This window comes from Caloenas nicobarica, chromosome 1 (genome assembly GCF_036013445.1).
Source record: "Caloenas nicobarica isolate bCalNic1 chromosome 1, bCalNic1.hap1, whole genome shotgun sequence".
Lineage (NCBI taxonomy): Eukaryota > Metazoa > Chordata > Aves > Columbiformes > Columbidae > Caloenas > Caloenas nicobarica.
The window spans coordinates 184,246-211,198 of NC_088245.1; the positions used below are offsets into that span (position 1 = coordinate 184,246).

General features: G+C 46.7%; 2 protein-coding genes across 3 annotated transcripts in view; one reads left to right on the forward strand and one right to left on the reverse strand.

Moving 5' to 3' along the window:
• Positions 1-1,498: 1,498 nt before the first annotated feature.
• On the reverse strand, positions 1,499-11,751 carry LOC135992895 (guanylyl cyclase-activating protein 1-like). The gene is made up of 6 exons (XM_065642318.1): positions 11,682-11,751; positions 10,500-10,606; positions 7,262-7,538; positions 4,531-4,680; positions 2,775-2,865; positions 1,499-1,750 (listed from the first exon to the last, which is right to left on the reverse strand). The coding sequence occupies exons 3-6, from the start codon at positions 7,457-7,459 to the stop codon at positions 1,623-1,625; spliced, it is 567 nt and encodes a 188-aa protein (XP_065498390.1). The 5' UTR covers positions 7,460-7,538; positions 10,500-10,606; positions 11,682-11,751; the 3' UTR covers positions 1,499-1,622.
• A 1,476-nt stretch (positions 11,752-13,227) lies between these two features.
• The window catches only part of GOLGB1 (golgin B1), a 49,999-nt gene continuing 36,273 nt past the window's right edge, over positions 13,228-26,953 (forward strand). The window contains exons 1-8 of one of the 2 annotated variants that reach the window (XM_065630351.1): positions 13,228-13,275; positions 16,825-16,957; positions 18,950-19,040; positions 19,647-19,799; positions 20,537-20,677; positions 23,172-23,327; positions 26,254-26,376; positions 26,817-26,930. In XM_065630351.1, the coding sequence (XP_065486423.1) occupies positions 18,957-19,040; positions 19,647-19,799; positions 20,537-20,677; positions 23,172-23,327; positions 26,254-26,376; positions 26,817-26,930 (771 nt within the window). In that variant the 5' untranslated portion in view covers positions 13,228-13,275; positions 16,825-16,957; positions 18,950-18,956. The remainder of the gene's footprint in view (positions 13,276-16,824; positions 16,958-18,949; positions 19,041-19,646; positions 19,800-20,536; positions 20,678-23,171; positions 23,328-26,253; positions 26,377-26,816; positions 26,931-26,953) is intronic. The other variant, XM_065630354.1, reaches the window with a different exon arrangement.

The window sequence follows — 26,953 nt, forward strand, 5'->3', positions numbered from 1 at the left end:
TGTAGTTTTACATGTAACTGACCCATGAAACTGCAGGAGGCTGAGGACTTGTATAATAACGGGTACAGGACAGGTTCAACAGAGTCTTGAAAAACAACCCCCTGCCTTCCCCAGCCCAAAGGGACAGCAGAGTCCAGCAGCACATGCTCATAACAATCCTCTGAAGAACTGAACCATGCTCGCAATACCCAGGTTACGCTTCCTCTCAGAAGCTCCACGACTGCAGACGTGTACGTGCCAGTGGGACCTGGAGCATGAGCCCGCCTGGCAAAATGTTGGTGCCCAATCTAAACATGATCACTTGCTTTCTCAAGCTCCAGTGACAGTACTGACTAAATCTCCCTTGACTTAGACGAAAGCCCAGACACTTTGTTCAATATACATACGTACATCACAGAAGCTTAAATATAAGCAAGATCAAGTCCAGTCTGAAGTCTTCCTGTTACAGGTCTGCAAGTTCTTCCTCCTGCACAGGAAAAACACGTCCAACTATGGCACAGGTGCTCTGCTGAACTTCTCCTGCATTCTTCACCATGCGGTTCTCTCTCCAGATCCAAAGGAGCTTCTAAATGTGACCTTACCTAACATCAGTGAACAAGACAGTTTGTTCTCAGGTTCTGTCCATGCTACATCACTCTTCCCATCGTGTACAGACAGTCATTTGTGGCAGTATCAACAACTCCAGTGTTCACGTGAACAGCAGAATTCACAAGTCACCTTGCTGCATTGTTTCTTTTGCTTCTTAGGTTTTCTCCCCAAGAATAAAAAGAAAGAACAAAAAAGGATGTGTGAAGTAACAATATTAGGATCATCTTCACGTGCTTCATTTATTCAGTTGTATGAGAGGAGAGTAGTAGGACAATGAGTGTAAAAAAGATTCGATTTCTCAGGTAATTCTTCTACTTTGGGAAAATGAGTAGCATATTTCCTCTAGTTGCAGAAGCTGCTCCTAAAGTCTTGATTTGCTTGGTAGACAGTTCTTCGATCACCGAACAGCAGTATTACTGACAGTGCAGCTGGGAACAGATGTGTCACTCAGCCTTAAAGACTGGTTTTTCTTTCAGCTCTTGAGATCTTGTGAATAAAGTTACTTCTGTAGAGACTACCAAATCCAAGCACACCTGGTATGGACAAATACGCTGGTGTTCATGATCTAATATCATTACAAGAACAGGGAAGTTACATTCTTTTGATAGTTCTCTACCTTGGTAACAGTTTGAAGCTCTTCTTTTGAACACGTCAGAAATTCTTCACCCTCTATCATCTAGTTTTGCTAGTGCTCTTCAAAAACTTAGCATTACTTTTAGTCCGTTGCAAAGTGACAATCCGGAACACAGAATAAGCAGGAAATTTATGCCCTGAAACTCGGCCTTTAAATTTTAGGAAGTCAAGGCAAATACTGTCACCCAAGATCCAGTTTGTCTGAACCTGCCCTGCACGTATGTGGCTGAGCTTCAATATTGGTACAGATGCACTCAGATACACAAATATAGCACTGTCTCTCTTTTCCTACTTCCATATGTGTGTTTATGGACATTTTGTTTGGTTTTTTTAAAAACCTCTCTCCTTTCTGGTGTGTGCACTCCTCTGTCTGTTGGCACAGCGTTTTCTCCCAGCCTGATTTATACACTGTGGCGACGGTTGTTGATCATGGCCACAATGTGTGACAGGTCCAAACTTTTCATCATAACCTCCATGAACTCCTCGTCTTTCCTTGCTCCCTCCACAAATTCATCCAGAGAAAGTTCACCTGTGTCAGACACAGACAAGAAGGCATCAGAATCATGCCAGCCCACATTGATGAGGAAAAGGAGTACAGTAATCTAACTTCAGAGACCATTTACTATACACGCACTGTTCTAAAGCACCAACAGGCCTCAGAGAGTCTTTTTAAGCATATATGAAACTTCCCTGATATCCAGCTTCCTTTTGTTTTTTTCCCCACGCAAGGGAAAGGGCACCAAAGAAAGAACAGAGGAAGTGCGCAGCTGAGGAGTGGGATCATGGTTTCCTATAAATAAGGCTGAATTAGCCACCTCCTTTTTGACCTAACATATTTTAGTCCTAACCTGCCCCATAATTGCTGGGGTTTATGCTTAAAAGAAGTGACGGAAGCTGTGACAGGCAGAAACAGGTTTTCTGTCCTAGGCCAAAACGCTCTTGTGCGGGGAAGCAGCTCGGCAGAGTTCTTCTGAAATAACAAAGGAGCACGTCAGAGGGCAGTGAGCACAGGAAGCAGCATGGAAAGCAATATCTCTCGGGGACACACAGTGACTGCAGTGGCATCGACCAGCTCTCGACTGACTGGGCTATGGCACTCATGAGCTTGCTGTACTGCCTGTAGCAGACCTGGTGAAGAAACTCTGAGCTTCAACATTAAATTCCAGTTCTTCCTTTCCCCGCTGCTGAAATATTTAGGAGGAGGTGGGGCCATCTGTTAATATTTCCCACTTCTAACTCTGAGATAAGCTACACAGCAACATACAAAAAAGGAAAAAAAGAAAGCCCACTCCAAGACCCTACTACCAAATTCATGTGGACAGAATACAGCTGAGAATTAGAACAGGGAACAAATCCTGTCATACTGATTACATACGACTCATGGGAAAGAAAGCCTTAGCAAAATTCACGGAGAATGCATTACTGGTTGAGAATTCGTACAACAGGTAAATATGAAATGAAGATCCATAAAATTCAATCAAGAAAGGATGACTTGGATGTCTCTTTGTAGCACAGAGACCGCCTGAGGTGGAGGACAACGACAGGAATCTTACCATCTCCATTCACATCAATTTTGTTGAAGACTCTGTTGGTGAACTCTTCTGCACTGGTTTCATGGTCACCACCATTAATAGCTCGAATAGCCTAAAAGAAAAGAGCAAGAATATGAAGCTGTCTGATGGTCTCCAAAATGATAGACTGATTGCACTGCAGCCTGTCAGTGTAGATTCAGAACAAGACAGTCATGCTTGGTACCTCCCCATAAAAATGAACCAGCATCATAAGAAAATATAGCATAAATCAGCAGGCCTTACGACTGGCACTGCAGCGTGCAAAGGGAACATGGAATGAGCAACAAAACCCGGAGGATCACCCTAAATCTGCTTAGGTAAAGGAGAAATGGCAGAAATGGCAGAAATGGTAGAATCAAGATCCACTTAATTGATCCGCTTGCTGTTACCCTATAGTCTGCCAGGCCAAATAGGCTCTGTCAAACATACTCTGCATTTGACATTATGAAATTCTTTTGTTATATGCTGTGGTCATTTATTTCTGTTCTTGCTTTCCCTCTTTCCATTTATATACTGATTCCTGTGTGTCTTGCTTCTCCCTAAAGCTCACTGGAAATGCATTTTCACCTTGAGAAAGTTTAAGCATTATTCACTACTGTTTACTACAATTCATCTTATTCATAATCATATAGTGCAGAGTTCTCTTTTCTTTCCATGCCTAATTGTTTCACCTGTTTAAGGATGTCCATGGAATATGCGATTCCACAGCCTTTATATTGATTTTAAGACTATTCATTTTCTAGTTTTTACCTTCTAATTTTTGGTAACTTTATTCATTCTCAGCAACTTCCTAAGGCCGCCAAAAAGACACTGAACTACACCCACAAAATTCAGAGAGCAGTAAATTGGTTGCCAACAATTATCGCTCACAGGACTTGTTTCTCAAGAGCTCTGTGTTAACAACTACTATCTGTTGCTTCACTGTGATGTCTGAGCATTTTTATTGCAAGTTTTTACTAGGTGGCTGGATATTATTACAGCTATTGATTTGGTTTTGTCTCTTCAATGCCCAGCACTAAAATTCATATTCAAATGAAAATGCATTACTAATGTCTTATTAGTGGCTTTATTTGTGGAGAGTTAAGCCTTCAAATCTATATCAAATCAATTTTCTGATGTTTCTTATTCAGAGATGTAAGTTATTTAGGGTCATTGAACCTTTCCTGCATCTTTCTGGTTTCCCAGTCTCTACAGAGTAACCCGAACTTCCAGCGTAATTCATTCTGAGATATTCACAAGGCCATGTTTATGCCTGTAATTCCAACACTTTCCACAACAGCTATTTCAATACCATCTTTTCCATTAACAGTCATTCTTCTTTAAACTATTTGTCAGAGTCAGAAATGTATTATTACATTGACAGTTAGGAGCTGGTTCTAAAAAGCAAACTGGGAGTAACTTTCCAACTGGTATTAACACGGGGAACAGGACACATGAAGGACACATTGCAGAGGCTGCAACTGGCCGTCATGGAGTGTGAAATCTTGGAAAGCACAATTTAGGTCCAAGGCAGCTAAATCAATGTTACGGCGTTAGCCGTGCTGTGACACGTGCCGTGGGGGTACGGAAGGGTCTGTCAAGTCTGCTCACTGCACTGTGAGATTGTGGGGAATTCTGCTGAAAGAAAGAATGCTGTGAAAGAAGGTCTCGTCCATTTGGGGAATAACAAAAGTCTTATTTGTGTGGTGGAATTTGTCTTTAAGGACAGAGGAAAGAACACAGATGCCTGGAGACTCACCTTAATGATGTTGAGCAATTCATGTCGATCAATGCAGCCATTGCCATCTACATCATAGAGCTTGAAATACCACCGCAATTTCTGCTCCATCTTCCCCCGGAGAACGAGGCTGAGGGCAGCCACATATTCCATGAAGTCAATATATCCATCCTGTGGGAAAACAAAACCCAAATTGCAACAGGAACAGACTGAGGGATTTATGGCTCTAGAGGTGCTTTACCTTACTGCTCGTTTGATTCACATCTAAAAGAGAAAGAAAAACAAGTGGCACAGAGACTTGGACTTAGGAAAAAGCTTTAGTACACACACATACACACATGTGCTATGTCTGTCCACCTTTAAGATCTCCTGGACACCTGGATTCCTGTAGTTATGATCTATTACGTGTCTGTGCTACTCCGTGTTTCCACTTGCAGAGATGGCACCTGTTACTGCACATGGCCAGTGTGAACGGACTCTCTGTCCACCAGAGCTGACTGTACGGCCCGCGGGACAGAAACTGATCCAGAGCCCTGGTGCCAGAGAACTGGAAGGTCATTCTGCCTGAGGTTTCTGTACTAGTCTGCTTTGTCTTTGTGGGAAACTACTGCTCTGTCAGTAAGCCACAGACCCCTTCTCCATTCTCTGAAAAAAAAAAAAAAAAAGTGACTGAAGATGTATTTTAAAATACATAGAACACGATCTGACAGATGGAAAAATTGTTCTGTATTTAGGTTTTGTAAACATTCGATTTCTTGAATCTACAAAGAAACTCAAAAAGCTCTTGTTTCCTCTGCAAGAAAAATGCCAGACATTAAAGATTTATCATCTATAGATTTAATACTAACTAAAATTTCAAGTGGTTAAAAAGAAACAAAAAAGAAAGTGCATATCTCTGCCAAAAATTCTGAATAATTGCTTCAACAAATTACAGAGGAAAAAAACCCCAACTTTAATTTACTGAGGTATTTAAACAAAGCCAGATGTCTTTCTGGAATGGATTTAAATAAATATATGTAAAAGGTGAATGTAGGTGGACTAGCAGAGCACTACTGTGTTACAGCAAGGATCACAACATTTTAAAATATTCACTCAGGATCATCGTAGTACGCCCCTTATGTGAGTTTTTCATAACTCCATTGAGCAAAGTCACCAAAACCAAAGACAACCAGCTCTAGAGGTGGCAAGGCAGGCATGATTGCTATTTATAAAATAACTCTATTGAAAATTTATCCTCTTTGACCTCAGCAGAGTTCTCAGAATCTGAAGGTCCAGAGGGCAGATGATTTCACCCATTGCCCATGTCTATATTACTACACGGTGGCTCGTCCTTGGGTGCTCCTGCTCCTTGTCCTGGTTTACAAAGGAGCTTAGATTAAGTGGCTATTAACAGGCTCAGATTAACTGATGTAGGTCCATCTCCACCAGTTGCCACACTCTTACTTCATTCTCCTTGAGATCACTGTAGCTTTATTTAGAAGATAGTTTTTTTATCTTTGTATGACCAAATTTGAATTTGTCTTCTTAAAACATTGTTTACTGCATAACATGAGGCTCACAGGAGAACTTTGGTACACGTAACATCCTTGTACAAATTTTGAAGTCTCTAGACATCCCAAAAAATGATAGAGGTAAAGGCAAAGACTTGTGCGAGAACTGTAAATGTGTTGATTTAGTTTATAAAACTGCTTCTCATCACTATCATCACTCTGGGCACAGAGAACTTAGGATGAGGAAGGATATTCTTTGAGACTTGCAGGCGTTTCCAGTCATTGTGTCCACCACAAGACCTCAGCTACCCTAACGGAGTCTGGCTGTTCTGCTCTTACCTTTAAGAATTTCGTAATCTTTCTAAGCATTCCTTAACCCTTTATGACTTCTGGCATGTTGTCCAAACCAAAATTCTTTACTCATTCCCTAGGCTTTCCTTCTTCAAAACAGACCCTGTTATTTCCCATCCATTTCACATCTCTGTGACTGGTTCCTCCTTGACTCACAGACATTTGCTCCAGCCATTTCAGAACCTTGGAGCAGAGAGCAAAGCTGAATTTTCCCAGGCTGCCATAAACCCAAATTTCTCTATTATTTTTATTAAAGGCCTGCAAGCACAGGGTTAAGTATATATGGATAAAAACCAGGAAAAAAGTTGGGGGAATTGCATGCTTAAAAGAATTGTGGGGGTTACTGTTTCCTACCTTAGAGCCAGCCAGTGGTCACTTGTCACAGCGGGGAACGGCCCCCGCCTCCCCGCACTGCTGTGTGCTGCGCCCCCTCGCACCGAGGAGAGCACGTCTGCCCGTGCAGTGTTCATTGCAGCCGCCAAATAGCTGGACATTACTGCCTCTGTGAATGTTATAATTGTGTTTGATTCCTGTAGTATCTATTGTCTTATATTTATTATATTTTTGAATAGTAAGAATAAGAATGAAATTATTATTCTTATTCCTTTCACTAGTATTTTACTAGTCAAACAAGGCCAAGTCAATTAATACACAATAAGGAGTCATCAAAATGTAAAGATGAACTTGCACAAGGTAGTTAGATAATAAGGTGTTATTACCTATGGCTATGTTATCTGTGTCCTTATCTATGCACATTAATTTGCTCCTTGCATTTAGCCGCTTCATGTTAGTGTCCCTCAGCAGCTTTCCACACCAACGTCTGTAAGAGAAAACCAGGGTCTCTAAAAGCGCAGAAGCTGGTTCGCCTTTAAGCAGTATGAGGCAGTTAATTTCCTTGCTGGATAACTCACCTTGTTCATATCAAACGTGCGGAACATCTGCTCAATGTACTCATTGGCCTCTGGATCCAGCCCTCGAAGCCCAAAGAACTGTTTGAATTCATGCTCTGTCAGCTGTCCAGAAGGACACTCCGTCATGAACTTTTTGTACCAGTGGTGGATCTCAACAGCCTGCAGATCGTCCACTGTGGAGCTACTGTTGTTCCCCATGTGTATGTGCGATCAGAAGAAAGATGCTCAGGAACGATCCTCTTCCTTCTGTTGCTCTCACGGCACTGCCCATCTGCTCCTGCCCAAGTTCAACATCAGTGTCAGTTAAGTGAGAGATCTAAATTTCCACAAGCCACTTATAGATGATAATCTGCTTAGAGGATGATTTGCAAACCTGAAAGTTTCGATGATATAGTCATCTTAGAATGGAAAGGAGGTGCAAGATAATCACTGCTATTTCAGGAGCCAATTCAGCAAGGGTGAGAAGGTTAATCAGATACCAGCATCAGGAGCTATACTGGTTTGGTACACGTCCCTATTTTTAACTTTGATTTAATTATACATGAAGATAAGAGGAAAAGGGTATAAGATGTGGGATTTGAAGTGAAGATCTGCTCCTCTAACTGGATTTGAGAGTCTGTTTCCTCAAATAGAAGTGCTGGATAACTTACGGTATAGGACCAGTGCACAGTGCGTGGACTTCTCTTACCGAAGTAGCCCATCATCAGTGTTACACTATGTGGGAAAAAGCTCGTCCCACACAAAAAGAGGCTTGGAGAAACAGTGGTGGATGGGGGAAACCAAACAATCCCCTAACCTGGCTCATCCCAGAACTACCACATAAGTGCAATCAACCCATAAAGGCTCATCTGCACAAACAGGGAGGAGCAAAAAGAGACAATCACAGGCTGGGGAACCCGAATAATCCAGTAAGAGAAATGAAGCCCCTGTCCTGGCTCCTGCTAAGGCTGTTACAGGGGAGCCATCAGCCCCATGGGCCTGGAGGTGGCACCCATGACAATGAGTCGATGCGGGAGGTTGTCAGAGTACCTGACAGGCTGAGGGTGCTGCCTGGGGGCCGTGGAAAATGTGCGGGCAGAGGAAGAGCGCTTGGGGATTGCATAAGACTTACAATGGGATGCTTAGAGGAGGGACCAAAGGTGGAGAAAGGGACGGGTCTGGGTGGTTTGGGGATGAACACGCATGGAAACCGGAGGGAAAGGTGACACAAGAGGCTGGTTGTATGTAGAATGGTTGCTGGTCAGCATGAGTGTCTGGCCGTGCCCTGTGCCTGATCAGCACAGCATTTCCTGTCTTCTAACATTTCTAACTCTTTTTCTGGCTGTGCAGCTCTGTTCTGTGCGCGTGCGGGTGCACGGGGCTGTAAGTGCCCACAAGTGGAGCGGGGACCACGGGTCACAGACGCCAGTCACTGGAACCAGCGAGGGTCCAAGTGCCAGCAGCTGGTGTCAGAGCACGGATCACAGGGTCCTGCGTGTCCTGGGTGCTGAGACTGGCCTGAGAGTACGTATGTCTGTATATGATCACTAGCAAACACCAAGCCAGGACTGGTCAACAAACAGGGTAAGCGGCTCGGGAAGCAGCTGTAGCAGCCTCACCTCTGTCAGGCCACCAGATCTGTCAAATTCTAAAGACAGCACTGAGGAACAGGAATCAGAGTAAACCACCATCTTTACTTAGGAATGGTTGTCATTCCAATGTTTTATCCTCAGAAACTTGAATCTGTTAAAACATGGTAATAGCTTATTTTTGTAGCATAATTTTTAAACAAATCCGAACCCATAAACTTTGTAATAAAACAGAAGTAATTTTATATCCTGAAACAATGAACAGTGCTAAACAGTCTTTCGTGCCAGCATCATATAACAATGTAAGTAGTACTGCCTCAAATTCACTTTCTCAAGAGCATATTAAATCAATGCAACAAGACTATGTATCACAAATGTTTCAGCTACCTATACTGAAGCTGCAGATAAACATTATTAAGACAATTAAAAAATTGTTTGTGTTACTGAAATGTAGTGAGATACCAGCATAACTGACCCTTGAAAATTATCACTATTAATCCATTTAAGAAGGACAGTATGTAAAGGACATATAGGATTCCTATCTCTGTTAGGCGCCATCACTAAACATTTTAAACTAAGGACTCAGTGTTACGTTCAGAATCTGAGGATGGTTATGGTTGGAAGGGACCTTGAAGCTCATCTCGTTCCACCCCGCGCCATGGGCAGGGACACCTTCCAGCAGCCCAGGCTGCTCAGAGCCCCGTCCAGCCCGGCCCTGGGCGCTGCAGGGACGGGGCGCCCACAGCCTCACGGGCAGCCTGGGCCAGGGCCGCGCCACCCTCAGGGGGAACAACTTCTTCCTTAGACCTGATCTAAATCTCCCCTCTTTCAGTTTAAAACCTGCAGTCTGCATCCTATCCCTCCGCTTCCCAATAAAGAGTCCCTCCCTATCTTTTCTGTAAGCCCCCTTGGAGTACTGGCGGCTGCCCTAAGGTCTCCCCAGGGCTTCTCTTCTCCAGCTGAACGCCCCAGATCTCTCGGCCTGTCCTCAGGAGAAGTGCTGCAGCCCCTGATCATTCCCGTGGCCTCCTCTGGACGAGCTCCAGCAGGTCGTGTCGTTCTCCTGCCGGGGCCCCCGGAGCTGCACGCAGGACTCCCGGTGAGGTCTCACCAGAGGGGAGCGGAGGGCACAACCACCTCCCTCAGCCTGCTGGCCACGCTCCTTTCGATGCAGCCCAGCATACGCTTGGCTTTCTGGGCTGTGAGCTCATCTTGCCAGCCCATATTCAGGTTTTCACTCACCAATACCCCAAGTCCTTCTCCGCAGGGCTGCTCTCAATCCACTCATCACCCAACCCGTATCCAAGTCTGGGATCGCACCAACCCATGTACAGGACCTTGCGCTTGACCTTGTTGAACTTCATGAGCTTCATGGACTCACCTCTCCAGCCTGTCGAGGTCCCTCTGGATGGCATCCCTTCCCTCTAGAGTACTAACCACACCACTTTACATTTCTGTCTAAACCCAAGAATTTATTCTTAGTATAATAGAAATTTTAACAGTCTAGTCCAAGAGTCGTCATTCATCTAGATCTAATTACAGAAAAGCAAAGAAAAATACTATAGGTTGAGCATTTACATACAGGGGAAAAGTTGCACTAATAGCAATAATACAATTAAAAATGCAATACTCACACTTAGATTCTATGCCTTTTCTGTTGTTACACTCACCTGACTGCTGCTCCTCGGGATATTAAGATCTGTGGTTCACTCTGATGTTTGTGGCGGGGGGTGTCACGGCAGGTTGTCAGCGTCTGGAGTCCTTCACTGGCAGAAATCTGATGCTCTTGTTAATGGTTTCCTCATCCTCTTTTTTTTTCTTTTTTTTTTCCCCCCTCTTTCTTTCTCTTTCCTTCCACTTAGACTTATGTATATAAGTTTGCTAACTTAAATTTACACCTTTCTCATTCTTTTTACATTTATATTTGAGTTTACTCTGTATGGTGCCCTGTACATATCTTAGATAAATTTCCTTTGTTAGCCGTAAAAGCAGTTTGGGATACCTCTGGATCTGCATTTTTTTAACTGATTCTTAGTTTATAGCCATGGAGTGTCCAGCACAAAGCCTGTGCCCCACCTCTTATCATCCCATGTCTGTTCTGCTCTATGCCAAATCCTGCATCCCCACTTCTCAAGACCTCAGTTGTTTTACCAGGCCTGTATTTCTCTGTCATTGTGTTAGAGCTGTAAATATCTCATTCTACCTAGAATAATTGCTTGCTAATACCACCTATATAAAACCATGGTTGTACCACACAAGGATAAATAAATAGAATAAATTAGCCATAGACACCTGATAATTAGAGAAACCGCTTTGTTTCAAACCAAGTGAAAGGAAGCTGCAGGCAGGTTGTGAAACACTCCAAGCAGGCCTGGCAAGCCCTGCAAACTCAGCATAGAGCCTGTGGCGATACCCGTGACTGAACTGCGAGGCCACGCAGCGGCAGCCATATGAGTGCATTTGAACATATGTGCTAACGCACAGTGGGGACAGGCGTGAGCAGCGGGGATTGTGCAGCTCAGACTTCATGAAGTCTTGATGAACTTCGTGAAGTGAAAAAAAGCCAAGTGCAAGGTCCTGCACCTGGGTTTGGGCAGTTCCCAGTATCGATACAGACGAGGAGGTGAATGGATTGAGAGGGGGCTTGAGTAGAATGACAGGAGACACTGGTAAACAAAAAATGTACAGGAGCTGGCAACCTGCGGCTGCAGCCCAGAAATCAACTGTATTCTGGGCTGCATCACCAGGAGGGACCAGCAGGTTTGGGGGGATCCTGCCCCTCTGCCCCGCTCTGTGAGACCCCCCCGCAGTGCTGGGCCAGCTCTGGGCCCCCAGCACAGACACACACGGACCTGCTGGAGAGGGGCCAGAGCAGCCCCAGCAATGACCCGAGGCTGGACCAGCTCTGCTGGGAGGACAGGCTGGGAGAGCTGGGTGCTCAGCTGGAGAAGACTCCAGAGACCTTTCTGCAGCCTTTCAATACCTAAAGGAGGCTTAGAAGAAAGACTTTTTACCAAGGCTGCAGTGACAGGACAAGAGGGCGGTTTTAAACGCGAAGAGGTTTAGCACGGACACCTGCAGCGGCGCCAAGGCCGGGATGGACGGGCACTGAGCAACCGACCCGGCGAGCGCGGCCGCGCTCGGACCAGGGCACGATAAAGGTCCCTCCCACCAAACCCTCGGTGTCCCGGTCACTCGGCAGCGCTCAGGCCGCTGCCCGCCACTGTCACCGCCCCGCCACTGTCACCGCCCGTGCCACCGTCCCCGCCCGTGTCACCACCCGTGTCACCGCCCCCGCCCGTGTCACCGCCCCACCAGTGTCACCGCCCGTGTCACCGCCCGTGCCACCGCCCCCTCCCGTGTCACCACCTGTGTCACCGCCCGTGTCACCGCCCGCCCGTGTCACCGCCCGTGTCACCGCCCCCGCCCGTGTCACCACCCATGTCACCGCCCCCGCCCGTGTCACCGCCCCGCCAGTGTCACCGCCCGTGCCACCGCCCGTGCCACCGCCCCCGCCCGTGTCACCGCCAGTGTCACCGCCCCCGCCCGTGCCACCGCCCCACCAGTGTCACCGCCCGTGTCACCGCCCTTGCCACCGCCCCGCCAGTGTCACCGCCCGTGTCACCGCCCCGCCCGTGTCACCGCCCCACCGGTGTCACCGCCCCGCCACTGTCACCGCCCCCGCCCGTGTCACCGCCCGTGCCACCGCCCGGTCAGTGCCACCGCCCGTGCCACCGCCCGTGCCACCGCCCCCGCCCATGTCACCGCCCATGTCACAGCCCGTGTCACCGCCCCCGCCCGTGTCACCACCCGTGTCACCGCCCCCGCCCGTGTCACCGCCCCGCCAGTGTCACCGCCCGTGTCACCGCCCGTGTAACCGCCCGTGTCACCGCCCGGTCAGTGTCACCGCCCCGCCCGTGTCACCGCCCGTGTCACCGCCCCCGCCCGTGTCACCGCCCCGCCAGTGTCACCGCCCGTGTCACCGCCCGTGTAACCGCCCGTGTCACCGCCCGGTCAGTGTCACCGCCCCGCCCGTGTCACCGCCCGTGTCACCGCCCCGCCCGTGTCACCGCCCCACCAGTGTCACCGCCCGTGCCACCGCCCGTGTCACCGCCCCGTCCGTCACTCCCCGCGCACGCTCCGCCCCCTCACGCTCTCGCCACGCCCCTCCTCGGAAAGCCGTGGCTGATTGGCTGCTTCCTTGTTATTGGGCGGGTCCCCAAGCCCTACCGGCATTGGTGATTTTGTGCCATGTCGCAGGACAACCATGACCCCGAGGAGGCTGCTTCGCCGCAATTAGCTGGCGGTCACGTCTATTTTCGAGCCTCCGTAGCTGACTGGCTGTGGTCCTGCGGGGAGGCGGGGCCGCACCGGAGGCGGAAGCTGCCGCGGCGTGTTCCGGTGCTGAGGTGGCGGAGCCGTCCGGCGGGCGCGGGTCGTCGGCAGGTCGGTGCCTCCCCCGGCCCTCGCTCTGGTCCTTTTGCTGGCTGCGGGCTCGGCGTTGGCCTCTGGCTCTCGGCGAGGGTCCCGGGCTGGGCTCCTTCCAGCGTGCAGCCCCGCCGGGAGCGGCGCGGCCGGGCCCGGGGCACCGGGGCGGGTTCGCGGCTCCGTGGGGCGCGGGCCGGGCCGGCGGCGCTGCTCTGTGTCCAGGGCCCCGCCACGGCGGTGCCTCCGCTGCGGCCGTGCTGGTGAGCGCCGTGCCCGGTGTGAGGGCAGCGGGGCCGTCCCGGGGAGGCTGTGCCGGCGGCACCGCCGTCCGGGCTGGGGGGGGTGCGTCTGCGGGGCTCCGCGGGTGGGTCCGCGGGGCTCCGCGGGTGCGGGGCTCGGGGCTCCGCGGGTGGGTCCACGGGTGCGGGGCTCGGGGCTCCGCGCGGTCCCGCAGCTCCGTGGGCGCTGGCGTCCCCTTCCCCGGGTGCGGGGCTGCTCTGGCCCTGGGGCTGCGGGTGCTCAGGAGCTGTTGGTCTCCTCTGATCCCTTCAGTCTGAGGTTTGGTCCAGGGCTTGTGTGCAGCAGCAATGCCTGCAGTGTCTGCTTACCTTCACAAGAAGGGAAATGCAAGGAATTAAACTTAATTTTTGTATAATAAACTCATAATAGAATGAATTAGGGAAAACCAGTGTTAAGTCTTTCTTCCCTGTGACTAGTACCTAGAGATAGAAAAGCATGGATTTATGCACTGCTTATATGCAGACTGTCCTATGACCAGTAAAGGATTTAGGCTGCTTGGGTTGGTAAGGGAAGTATATTTTGGAGCAAAGTACCCTCTTCTGGAACACTGCTGATAGTCCCAGTGTTCAAAGTAAAGTCTGACAGGCAAAAATTCATGAATCATAAGAACGCTGAGCAAAAAGATATTTTCAGGTACATCCAGAACACAAAGTGTACTGGCTTACATCACAAACAGATTGCAGGCCTTTTGTGTTCTGCTATTAAATACAAAAGTGGAAATCCACACCAAAGTCAGTGTGCCCCTGGTAGAACAACAGTCTTGTCTCTGAGAGCTGTACTGTTTACTTTATTTGGGTGAGGCAGTGGAACACAGAATAACCTCTGTCCTTTTCTGTTTGTCTACTTCTGTTTATGAGGAAATTGGCCAGCATTGTGTAATACTTTCCTGCTACAAGCTCAGAAGTAAATATGAAGTGCAAGCACCAGGGTGTTCTTGCCCTGCGCCCTTGAGGCTAATGCATGAGACAGCTCCTACCTTGCAGGCAGTGGATGGACTGTTCACTTTGCGACAGCATTTAAAGCTGCTTGTTCTTGGAGTTCTTGTCAAGGAGGGTTCAAAGAAGACTGAGCCAGGCTCTTTACAGTGGGATCCAGTGACAGGATGAGGCGTTGAGCACAAACTGGAACGCAGGAGGTTCCCTCGGAACATCAGTAAAAGCTTTTTTACTGTGTGGCTTACTGAGCACTGGCACAGGTTGCCCAGGGAGGTTGTGGAGCCTCCGGAGATATTCAGAAGCCATCTGGACACGGCCCTGCGCAACTGGCCTTAGGTGGCCCTGTTTGATCAGGGAGGTTGGACCAGATGGCCTCTGTAGGTTTCTTCTTCTAACCTCACGCATTCTGTGATAAGATCCTCCCTGAGCCTTCTCTTTGTCCTCCACTGAATTTGTTTCAGCAAGTTCCCACCTTTCTTGTTCTGGGGAGCCCAGAACTGGGCATAGTACTGCAGATGTGGCCTCACCAGTGCTGAGTAGAGAGGAAGGGTCATCCTCCTCCTGGCAACGCTCTTAATGCAGCTCAGGGTGCTGTTGGCCTTTGCCATGAGGTGCCTCATGGATTATGGTTCGCTTGTCCACCATCATCCTTAGGTCCTTCCCTGCAGAGCTGCCTTCCAGGTGCAGGAATTTGCGTTTCCCCTTGTCGAGCTTCATGAGGTTCCAGTGGGTCATTTCCCCAGCCTGTCCTGGTCCCCACGGATGGCAGCTTACCTGTTTGTGGGATGTCAGCCTCTCCTACCAGGTCTGTGTCAGCTCTGCAGTGCTGTCACCAGCTGCCTCTGCACTGCTGGTCCATCCTGCCAGGCCCCGCGTGACCGTGTGTGAGCAGTCTGTTCTCCCTTGCCTGGTCTTTGCATAAGGTACGTCGTCTTCTGCTCCAGACTTCCCATCAGGTTTTGGTGGACTGGAACACCTGAAGCCTCGTCTTGCCACTAAAACCTGTGGGACAGAAGGCAGTGAGTACCTCCGCCTTTTGTGTGATCAGGGCCCCTGCCGCGTTCAGCAGCGTGCCCGTGTTCTCCCTGGGCTTCCTTTTGCTGTTTGTGTAATTGTGGAGTCACTTTTCATTCCACTTCACATCCCTTGCCATATTCAACTCACCTGATAATGTAATTTAAAAATTAGTTCAAAAGACATGAGTCCGTGAGACTTGAGTCCAGGTTGTTAAAGTCTGTGCCTGTGCAGATAGGTGCAGTCAGGCCTCAGTTCCTCTGCATTTTGAGGCCAGCTGTGAGCCAAGCCCAGCGAGGCATATGAGCTTGAGTTTAGTGTGGGCTTAATGTTGCCAGCCTGGACAAAAGCCAGGGAATCATTTCTCAACATAGTCCATGTACACATGCTTGAAATTGTAATGTTTTAGCATGCAGGTATGTGCTGGGCCCCATACCTGTTGCTGGTTACAGTGGATGTCTGCAGATGCCTAGGTTCTACTTTTTTCCATATTTCTAATACCACTTCTAATAAATCATCTATTGGTTCTATCAGTCCTAAGTCATGTTCTCTTATATGATCTCTTGTGACATCTCAACCACATGTTGTTCATTTGTGACTTTAAGAAGCTGTGGCTGAATGCTCAATGGGAAGATCAGATCCACCCTCTTCAAATATTGGGTGACTGTTTTCTAAAACATGTTTTTACCACTGCCACGACAGCAGGTTCTGTTCCTCACTGGGGCATCGTGGGGGTGGTGATTTACAAAACTAGAAATACTTTATTCTTATAATGAATCAGGTATTCCACGTGTTTAAATGAGTCTCTTGTGTTACCAGCCCGGTGAGCAGTTGACATTTACAGTTCCTACTAGAGAAATTTCTTCTGTCAAACTATATTATTCTCGAATTCCATGCCTCAGTCTCACTGGGGCCAGCTGAGAAGTGAACAAAGTACTAGTACTTTTTTTCACAGGCTGTTGTATTCATGCAAAATGAATATCCTGGCTTTCTGCTGCTTGAGTAGTTTCATCCTCTAGAACTCGTTGCAAGAGTCTGTCCAAGGCCTGGCTTCTTGCCTCCTGTCTGTTTGCTTCAGTTGCTGCTTCTGAAGCATTTTATTCTGTAGGTTGTTGAGACCAAGCTTATGCCATACAGCATAACGAGTCAGAACAGGAGAAATCCAGTTTCCTGAACAGGGAAGACTTCTAACTTTTTATGCTTATTGCAAATGACTGACAGTAATAATCCCAAAGTGTAGTGTGTAGGATGAAGAATGGGCCTATTTCTTTACTGTTGGATAGATTATTTTTCTGGTTTTTTTTTTTTCTTCATCAAGAGTCTTCATTCATGCAACCTGTCAGTACCCACAAGATAAAGAATGGTGTGAAGGACCCGTATGACTGCTCTGCCTTGGAAACCTCTTTACTACTGAATTAGCAGACCTATGAGCTACTCGGTGCATAAAAGAGGTTGGTGTTCACACTCCCTTTTCTGCTATGGATATTCTAATGTGCTTTGTGACATTTTTCCTGCTTCTGCAAAATCAGGTGGTTAGAAGGTGTGACTGCTACAGAAAAATAATGCATTACTGTTCTCTCCATTATCAATATTTCGAGCTAAGAGCAAGGATTTGCTTACTAAGAGAAAGGAGGTCTGGAGTGAGTGGATCATTGCAGCCAGCTCTAGAAGCCTGCTTCTAGCTAAACAGGGACTTCTTGTCATATTAAAAGATTCTGTTTGATGGAGATAATTATTGATCTTATGGCTAATGGGAGTTTTCCTAGTTTCGGTTTGCAATGCTGTAGCTTCTTTTACATTTGTACAAATTATTTTGCCATTTACGGGCATGGACTTACAGTTGGGACAGATCTGTAGCTTTTCTGTTAAGAGATGTGTCAAGTGTCATGTGTGACTTTTCTTCATAGAATATTAGAAAGATTTATGTCTTAAGGGACATTGGGAGTTCATTTGGTCAAACCTTCTTAGCACGGCTGACGTCAAAGTTAGGTCAGGTTGCTATGAGCCTATTCCAGTATTTTTTGTCATCTTACCTGTGCTTTTTTTTTTCTCCGATTGAAATTTCTTATGCTGCCACTTGTGTCCACTCTCTCATGTCCATCCGCTGTGTGCCCTGAAGTGTTTTGCTCTGTCTTTAGCTACCTAACAGGCAATTGTAGGGAAGATGGCAATTGTATCCCCTCCTTACCTGCTGTTCTCGAGACTGAACAAGTCCAGCATTTTTAGCCTCTCCGTATGTCTTGTAATTCAACACCTATCCTAGGGCCTTTCTGCTGTACCTGCTTTAGTTTGTCACTGTCATTTTTGTGTATCAGGAAGCCTGAAAGTGGATGCTGTACTTCACATGTTGTCTTGTAAGTGCTGAACAGAAAAGAATAATTGCTCCTCTCAGCCTGCTGCCTGCAGTGTCACTGACACAGCCCGTGCAGGGCTGACCCCCGTGCTGGGGGAGGCACCGCTGGCTCACGTTGAGCTCATCCCTCGGTTGTTCTCTGCAGCAGTTTTACAGCCCGTTCGTCCCCAGCCTGTACTACTGCAGAGGTTTGTTCCATCCCGGGTGTCGGACTCTGTATCTGCCTTTCTGAACTTCATGATGTTTCTATCCATCTGTTTCTCTAGCTCGTTGGAGTCCCTCTGGTTGGCAGCTCTATACTTAGGTTATCAACTGCTCATTAGAATTTGGTGGATTTATTGAGGTGGATTGCATCCCATTGTCTGGGTTAATGATGGAGAATTTAATCTGCCACTCTCCTCAAAATGGCAAATTATGTATTGCTGGCTGGTACTGCTTCACCTCCACTTGCTGGAGCAGTTTGGCTCCTGAATTTCAAGGAAAGAAAAGAAGGTATACTAAGTAAGCAGCAGCCACGGAATGTATGCCCTCTCGAGACTGTTCCTCCCTGTCAAGGTCCTGTCCTGTCACATGTGTGACATGCAGAGGTCTCATCGTCTCTCTAATGTGATGCACTTGCATCTATTTAGCAAACATCAGGACTGAGTTCACCATTCTCACTACTTGTTAAAAGAAAGCTTATTTTATGTATTTACAGGCCAAGTTTGGTGTAAAGAAGTGGCTTCATTTAAGAATCACTTACTCTTCTATTGATTAAACTGGGCAGATCATGGTTCTGTAATGTAACTGTTAAGAAAGATCAAGAATAAACTATGGCAGTGACTTGAAATCTGGTATAAAAATGTATTCTTTGATCATATATGTAGAGTAGTGAAGGCATCTTTATGTGTCTTATCAGCACATGCTCTGCTTTTATGTTCACAGAGTCTGGCTGCTTTTATTAACATGATATTTTCTTTATTCCTGAAGTTTTACTTTGGCTTTTCTCTCTGGGCAGAGGAGACATATTCTCTGTAAGCCTGGTCACCTGCTTATTCCTCTTGGCTGTTTTGCCTCTGTAACTGTATTCCGATTCTTTGTTTTGTTTTAGGCTGAAGATGCTAAGCCGTTTGTCAGGTTTAGCGAGTACTGTTATACAAGAGCTGTCAGGTGATGACGGAGAGGATGGAGATGCAGTTACTGTAAGTGCACTGTTGTCTCAAGACTTTCAGATCTTATTGAGAGTTAGGTTGGGGAATGTGAATCATTTGACAGTGAGAACTGTTTCTTGCTGCTTTGTTGCTGAGCGCTAGACCCAGCTGTCATTTCACTCTGCTTCTATATTCCTGACCTCTTAAGTCAGCACTTTTGTGGGACAGACCATAATCCTTAGTTTCCACATCTCAAGGTGATCCTAGAAAACAAACCGGAATTAGGGTCAAGAAAGAATTTTAAGAGTTCTAATGATTCTGTGCAGCAGAAAGGGGAGCTCTGTGTGCCTGGGTGACAGTGGAAGGCTTGATCTGTATGGTGCCCTTTGGTACCTGAAACCGTGGACAGTGTGTGGATGGTAGAGTTTCTCCAGTGCCACGCATTTCAGATTTGCTGGTGCTTTTTCTGTGTGTTGGCTCATGGGTATCCTGAGCTTTCCTACTGGTTTCACCTAATTTTGTATAATTTTATAGGCTACATGAAATGCTTGCAAGCAGCAGAGTGCAGCATTTAGGAATGGAGCTGCAGATGCATTTGGATGCTATGCTGCGGTCCATTTAGACTTTTCCTCCAGGACCCTCGTTTCACTGTTCCAGGCACAAGCTGTAGAGCCACAAGCAGAAAGCATGGCGGAGGCACCTGAGGAGCTGCTGGAGCGCCTAGCCCAAACAGAAACACTCGTCGTTCAGCTGAAGGATTTGATCCGAGAAAAGGATGCCCTGCTCCAGCAAAAAGAAACTGTACTCAAGGTATCATTTCTGTCACTGGGGACCTGGGAGCAAGAGTAATGTGCTGCTTCAGCTTTCTGTGCAAGCCAGTCTCTGGTTGCTTGTGAATATTTGAGACACCTGCACTACTAAATGCATCAATTCCAGAGAACTGTTGGAATCCAAAGAATGGACACTAACCCAAGAGATGTGGGTAGCTTCTGTTCACTTTGTGTATGAATAATTCCTTCTAGTTTAGATAAGTTACATCCAAGTTATGTAGCATTTTGTCTTGGAGCTCGTCGAGGCCTGTGCAGACTCATGGTGGCTCCAACAAATACTAATATATTTTGTGTGCGGCTTTTCTTTCCCCACTTCAGAGTGTTTGAGACAAAGAGCAGTTCTGTGATTTTATGGCATGTAACCGAAGATATATATTGCGTACCCTGGGGCACGATGTGAGAGAAAGTGCAGTTACTTGAGATAGTGTTGAGGGACTGCATATAGTAGCGGAAATCAAACTGATTTGCACTAACTGCTAGAAGTCCCTTGAGGGATGTGCCCCTTGAGGAGGAAGTACTAGAGCCACCTATTTCGCTGTGTATAATTCTTCAGAGCAAATTTGTTTCCTGGGTGTGTTTTAATTAGCACTGTTACTGGGGAGGCAGGTTTGGACAAAGAACAGCAGATTGACAAATTATGTAACTTTTCCAAGTGATGCTTTCAGGGTGGCAGCACTAGAATTTGAAATGCAGTCAGTTCGTATCCTTCTTTTGCAGGAAGAGCGAGAGGCTGCAGATGCTAAGCTGGTGAAGCTTAAACTTCAGGCCAAAGCCAAAGTGGCCTCTCTGAACAAACGCATTGAGGAGCTGACAGGGAAAGGGTCACCACTGCCTGCACAAACCTCGTCCGAAGAGCAGGTATATCCCAAGGCTGGGAGCACACAGTTAATTCAAAGCTGTTCGCCTCTGCTGATAATCTGGTGCCACCCTATGTTTTCAGTCCCAGTGCACTAGCAGGGCCTCTCTCTCTTGTTAACAGGACATTCACAGTTCCAGCAGGGATGTTTCTGCTGTAGCAAGCTGGTCTGTCCAGCTTCCTTATACTGCAGATGCCATTGGAGTGCACAACCTGATCTCCTCAGGGTATAGGCCAGTTTCACTGTGCATAACTTCAGTGATCTGTTCTAGCGAAGTTCTTTCCTGCAGAAATTACACATCTATCTGAGCTGTAAGTTTCAAAATGTTATCTGTTGTATTAGTACAGCAAAGGAGAGGGAAGGTTGGCTGAAATACAAGAGCAAGGAAGTAAGGAGGTCATTGAAATTGAAAGGCAGTAACTTAAATGTAAAAATTATATAACTTTTTTCCAGCCATGTAGCTTCCTGTACCACCACAAAGTTTTATGGTTAACAAGCCATAATTGTGTAAAGCTAGGTAAAAAATGAGGGGAAAGTGTCTTGTACCAAGACCTTAAAGAAGCTATTAGCTGCTAGCTAAAAACTCCCACTGGAGCTGGTAATTTTTGAAAACTTAAAATTGTTCTGCTGACCACATAGTTTTCTTTAGAAAGTTTGTGATATTAGGCAAGGGAAATGTGATAGAAGTCTAGACAGATTGCAGGACATCAGATGATGTTCATTAAACCGGAAAAGATAAGGGTTCTTTGAAACAATGAAAAAAAAGATTAGAAGGTTATAGGAAACAGTAAAGGGTGAGTGTGACAGCTGTCAGGTGAGAGGTGACTACTTATGGAGTAAAGATTGGTTCCATGACTTGTGATTACTATTTTTGATTGATGGCATCACAAAGTAATAAAAATAGGCTACTGTAATTCACTTTACAATACAGTCTTGAGAATCTTTCTCAGTGCAAAGCAGCATTTGGTTTTCATACAGGAAGAACTGGATGATCTTGAGGATTGACACAGTATAAAAATAAAGCCAAATGTAACAAGTGCAAGATCAAGCATTTGTTGTATCTTGCCACTGTATACCGCAAGGCTGCAGAGGGCAGTGAAGTCCCTGAAGGCTGTTTAGCTGTGTCACTCCTCATTGCCGTCCTGTGCTGAGGCTTTTTTTAGCTTATTCATATGTAGCATGTGAAGACCCGCGTGCTGTTACGTGACTTTGCGTAGACTTGTTGAACCAATGAGCGTTCTTGCTTCAAAATTCAAATTTATCTGTTGAAGGCAAAATGAGGGAAAGCTTATGAGTTAATCAGTGTGATGCAGATTTTAAAAAGAGGCCTACTCTTTTTTATGTAAGGCAAACAGTTCTGCTTCCAACTATTGTACTAGGAGTGGCAAGACCTCACATGGAGTGTTGTCGTGTTCTGTTCACTTGGAATTAGGAAATAAATTCTGAAAGCAGCAGCAGATTTTCCATTCTCCCATCACATTAGTAGCTACTTTTACTAGACACTCAAGATAGCTTGGCTATTTAGTCAACCACAGTCAGAGACGAAATACCATTTATTCCTACAGTTGTGTGAAGAAGGTGCGCTCCAATAAAGTGGGAGAACTGTTGGAGTGAGAGGACAGTACTGACGGGTAAATGGGTTGGTGTAAATTAGCCATTAAGAAAAGTGGCCTTCTCATTAGAGGAATGAAGCCTTGATACAGTCTGCAGTGGAAATCACGTGGAACAGAACCTTTCTGGTTTGGGGTTAGAACGTCATTTAAGAGCAGTGCCTGCCATACAGTTGGTCTTTGAGAGACAAAAAAGAGTGCAGGTGTCGTGTGCTGGCATGTCCGAGGAGACACAGCCTTAGCACGTGTTTTATGTGAGATGTCAGAGTTTAAATTTCATGGTCTTAAACGGAGGATTTTAGTGCCTTGGAGTGGAGTAGAACTGATGATTTTTTGCATGTTTCATTTGCTTATTTTAAGAGGTTCATTGCTATAAATCTCTTTAGAGATTTCCATAGGCATTTTCTGTAGTCTAGATTGATTGATGTCTGCCCCTTTGTCATGTGGAGAATGTTCTTGTATTGCTAATTTAAGATGTTTCATTTCTGGTATTAGAGAAATCTGTGAAATTAAAAAGCCTCACAAATCGAGGTGGTCATATAATTGATTATGCATTATATTTTATTTAATAACATAATTTACCTTAGTTTATATTGTAAGTATTCACGGATAATTAGCTGTTCTAAAGTGCTTTGAGACTTCCCAATTGAAGACATCTTGTGCGTATCTACACAGAAATAGGGAAAATAGTTACTTAACATACGACTTCATTTAAAGAAACAAAATGTAAAGTTAAAATTTTTTAAATGTAGTAGAAATGAGCATCTAGTTACGAGTCAAGAATGCAGTATCATTCTATTTTTTTGTTTGTTTTTAATTGACCAGTCATACTGATCAGTTTACTTTCTTCTGTTTCTTCCCACTTCTTTCCTCTTGCAATGTCAGGATAACCAGCAAAATAGAAGTGAAAGGCATAGAGAGGAAGCCCAAGCACTGAAAGAGCAGCTCAGGGAGCGAGAAGAGACTGTTCAGGATCTGAAGGAACAGCTGGCTCTAGCTAAAGTCAGTCTCAAAGATGCTGAAATCAAGTATGCTACACAGGTACAGAAACATTTTTCTATTCATCAGTCTGTGTGTGCCCATGTTTCCCAACTCCCTGCTTACACTATCACGATAGAATAGAATAGTTCAGCTGGAAGGGACCTACAATGATTGTCTGTTCCAATTGCCTGACGACTTCAGGGCTGACCAATGGTTAAAGTGTGTTATTAAGGGCATTGTCCAAATTCCTCTTGAACGCTGACAGGCTTGGGGCATTGACCACCTTTCTAGGAAGCCTGTACCGGTGTGTGACCACACTCTTGGTAATGATTCCTAATGTCAAGTTTGACCCTCTCCTGACACAGCTTTGAACTATTCCCCTGCATCCTGTCACTGGATAATTTAAGAGAGACAGTTGTTCCTGAGAACACGCCGCTGCTGGGGAATATGGCTGAGTCCTGCAGCCTGACAGAGGGTGCCCAAGCTCTGTGCCCCCGAGTCCAGCCAGTAGCATGGCTGAGAATGTGTGCGTTCCCAGCAGGTGCACAGGTACAACTCCTTTGTGTGTACATGGATGTCCAGCCACCTTGATAATGCAGACAGAAGCACCCAGCACTCACATGCACACAAACTGCGCTGGAGGGCTGGAGCACCTCTCGTGTGAAGATGGGCTGAGAGAGCTGGGGCTTTGCAGCCTGGAGAAGAGAAGCTCCAGGGAGACCTTAGAGCAGCCTCCAGCACCTAAATGGGGCCTACAAGAAAGCTGGAGAGGGACTTCTTTTGCGAGCACAGGTCAGGACAAGGGGTGATGGCTTTAAATGGAAAGAGGGGAGATTTAGATCAGGTCTAAGGAAGAAGTTGTTCCCCCTGAGGGTGGCGCGGCCCTGGCCCAGGCTGCCCGTGAGGCTGTGGGCGCCCCGTCCCTGCAGCGCCCAGGGCCGGGCTGGACGGGGCTCTGAGCAACCTGGGCTGCTGGAAGGTGTCCCTGCCCGGTGCAGGGGGTGCGACCAGATGAGCTTTAAGGTCCCTTCCAACCCAAACTATTCTGTGATTCTCTAAAACAGCACCAAGAGCCTCACCCTGTTCCCCTCTATAGCAGCTCCGACGACAGAACAGTTAGAATATGTACAGATGTACATCGTGGATCTCACAGCAGCTGTGCTCAGACACTCCATCAGCCCAGTAACTGGCCCGTGGATCCAAGTCTCTCCAGTTGCTGATGTGTGGACACAGGAAGCCCCAGGGCCCACAGCTCTACTCCAGCTATTGGTACTGACCCATTGCTTACATGTGTGTGCAGAGCTGGCTGGGACTCCCCTGGTCCCTCCAATAGCCAGTCCCCTGTGCCTTGCTTTTGGAAAAATGAGTACATGAGTGCCTGTGCACACACCCCCGGCTCCACACACCTGACCAGGGCTGCCCTGCTCCGTTTGGTAGCCAGCCCTCTGTGGTCTTGTCCTTAAACACAGACACATGCACACCCTGCCCAGGACTCTCCGTGTCCCTCTGGTCGGTGACCTCCCTGTGTTCTCACTATTAGACGTACAGGACGCATGGACACAGCTGGCCAGGGCTGCCCTGGTGTCTCCACAGCCAGCTCCCTTGGGATTCATACACACACAGCAGGGCTCGTCTTCAGAGAGTCCCAAGACCTGTGGTCTCTGGCAGCTGGTCAGAGCTCCCCTGGTCTGACCAGTAGCCAAGTCTGCCTGTGTTCTTACCCTTGGGCACTGTCCCTCCTCTGTCCTGGCTTCCAGGCTACTTCACCTACTTGCCAGCTAGTCCAGCTTGATACGGGCTAGTGATCAGTCAGTCACTCACACACTTGTGCTTGTCCAAGTTTCTGGCACCGTGCAGACACAGACCCTCTGACGCGTGGTCCCACTGCAGTTGCTGGCACTTCAGTTCACTTGCTCTAATCTCTCCAGTTGTTGGCACTGTGGACACACAGGCCCTTCTGCCCACAGTCTGATTCCAGTTATTAGCGCTTAGGTCCACCATACATGCAGATGCACACCGAACAGACACCCTCTCCCACAATGGAAGAGTTAGAAATGGTGTTTCCTAAGAAGTCAGGACAGACTGCTGATTTGGGTATGGCCAGACAAACATTTTGAGCAGCCACTGTTTACACAACTGACCTTTTTTTATTCCCTTACCCTGTATTTTTAGTTTTTGTTCCTTCCCAAATCACCTAGTTCCATCCATTTCCCTGCCTTTGGTTCTTCCTCTAAACATTCCGTAAGTCTTTTGCAATCCCAAAATGCTCTTGACCTGCACTCCATGATGTATCCTGCACTCCTAGGCAGTAACCACCCTTGCTGCAAAAGGTGCTCGGCAGTGAAGTCATCTCAACGGGTTTCACACCTGGAAGGTGGGACGATGGCTCTCTGAGGAAGCCGGAACAGCCCCAGGGGGCCTGGACAGGGGGTCCCTTTCTCCGACTCGGAATTTGGGTTCTTCCCTGCCCGCCATTGCTGGTCTGTGATGGGCTTTGGAATGGCTGGGACAGAGTGTTCCCTCAGCTCCCAGACCCGCCATTGCCTCCCTGCATTCTATCCTGGATGTGCAGAGGAGTTTTTTATCATGTAATGTAACAGCTATTATGGTACATTTTATTTATTTATGGAAAGATTTTTGTTAATACCCTGAACTGCTGGTTTAGCTTTTGACCTGTGAATTGGGCTACATCATATTTAAATAAAAACCCAGAAGTTTTATCAACTTGTAATTATATAGTAATCATGTCTTTTATTATTCTGCATATTTGTAGATTAAATTCTGTGGGGATCTGAAATATTATCAGTTAATATGTACATATTAGTAGGATAAAGATACCATTTGACCAAAGCGACATATAAGATTATCAAGGTGAAGACCTCATACACATAATATGCTGATGCATGTTGAAAGCAAGCGTGTATGTCTGTCAAGCTTGTAACGTTCTTGTTTGTTTTTTATTTTATTTTGCGGCTTATGTTTTCAGCTGAGCTCCCTGCAGGAGGTGGTTCAGGAGAAGGAAGCTCTCCTAGAAGAGCAGGTTCACCAGCACCAAGCTGAATTACTCAAGATAGTGGCTCAGTCAGATCTGGAAGCAGAGATGCAGCAGGTATATTTGATATAATAATCTTATTATGGAGGAGAAAGGCAAAGAAATTTTACCAGTCTGAAGACACCTGGAGAGAGCAGTTGTCATCAGAGTAACTCAGAAGGGGTGAGGAGAGAGATGATTTGATTGTTTGGGATTTTTTTGGGATGCGAGTTTGGACTTCGAGAGTCCTAGCTTCAGTCTACTGATTTGGTATCAGTTGAAAAGAAAAAAACAGTTAAAGTGAAGTATTAAATTACTGTGCTCCAATTCCCTATTTGTGAAACAATGGTGAGCTCTTCCTACTGCACCAGGTTTCCAGAATAAGTATCAACAAAAATGAAGTTATTCAGGCTATTAAACTAACTGTGTTATGGAAACGGGGTGTATGGATGAAACCAGGAAATCTTGCCTTCTGATGTTAGCCTCCAGATCCTGGTGTAGCACTGTCTGTCTCACAGAACCTGCGGACACTGCAGAAAAAGCTGGAGGAGCAGGAGGCAGCTCTGCTGGGACGTGCTCAGGTGGTAGAACTGCTGCAGCAGGAATTACGTGCTGCTGAACAACAAAACCAGGTACCTTTTTATGCTTTGCTTAT

Coding starts and splice junctions, on each gene's coding strand:
- LOC135992895 (XM_065642318.1), bottom strand. CDS start 7,459: ATGGGGAACAACAGTAGCTCCACAGTGGACGATCTGCAGGCTGTTGAG. Junction 4,681..7,261: donor GCACGTTTGATATGAACAAG/GTGAGTTATCCA, acceptor GTTTTCCCACAG/GATGGATATATTGACTTCAT. Junction 1,751..2,774: donor AATTGATGTGAATGGAGATG/GTAAGATTCCTG, acceptor TGTCTGACACAG/GTGAACTTTCTCTGGATGAA.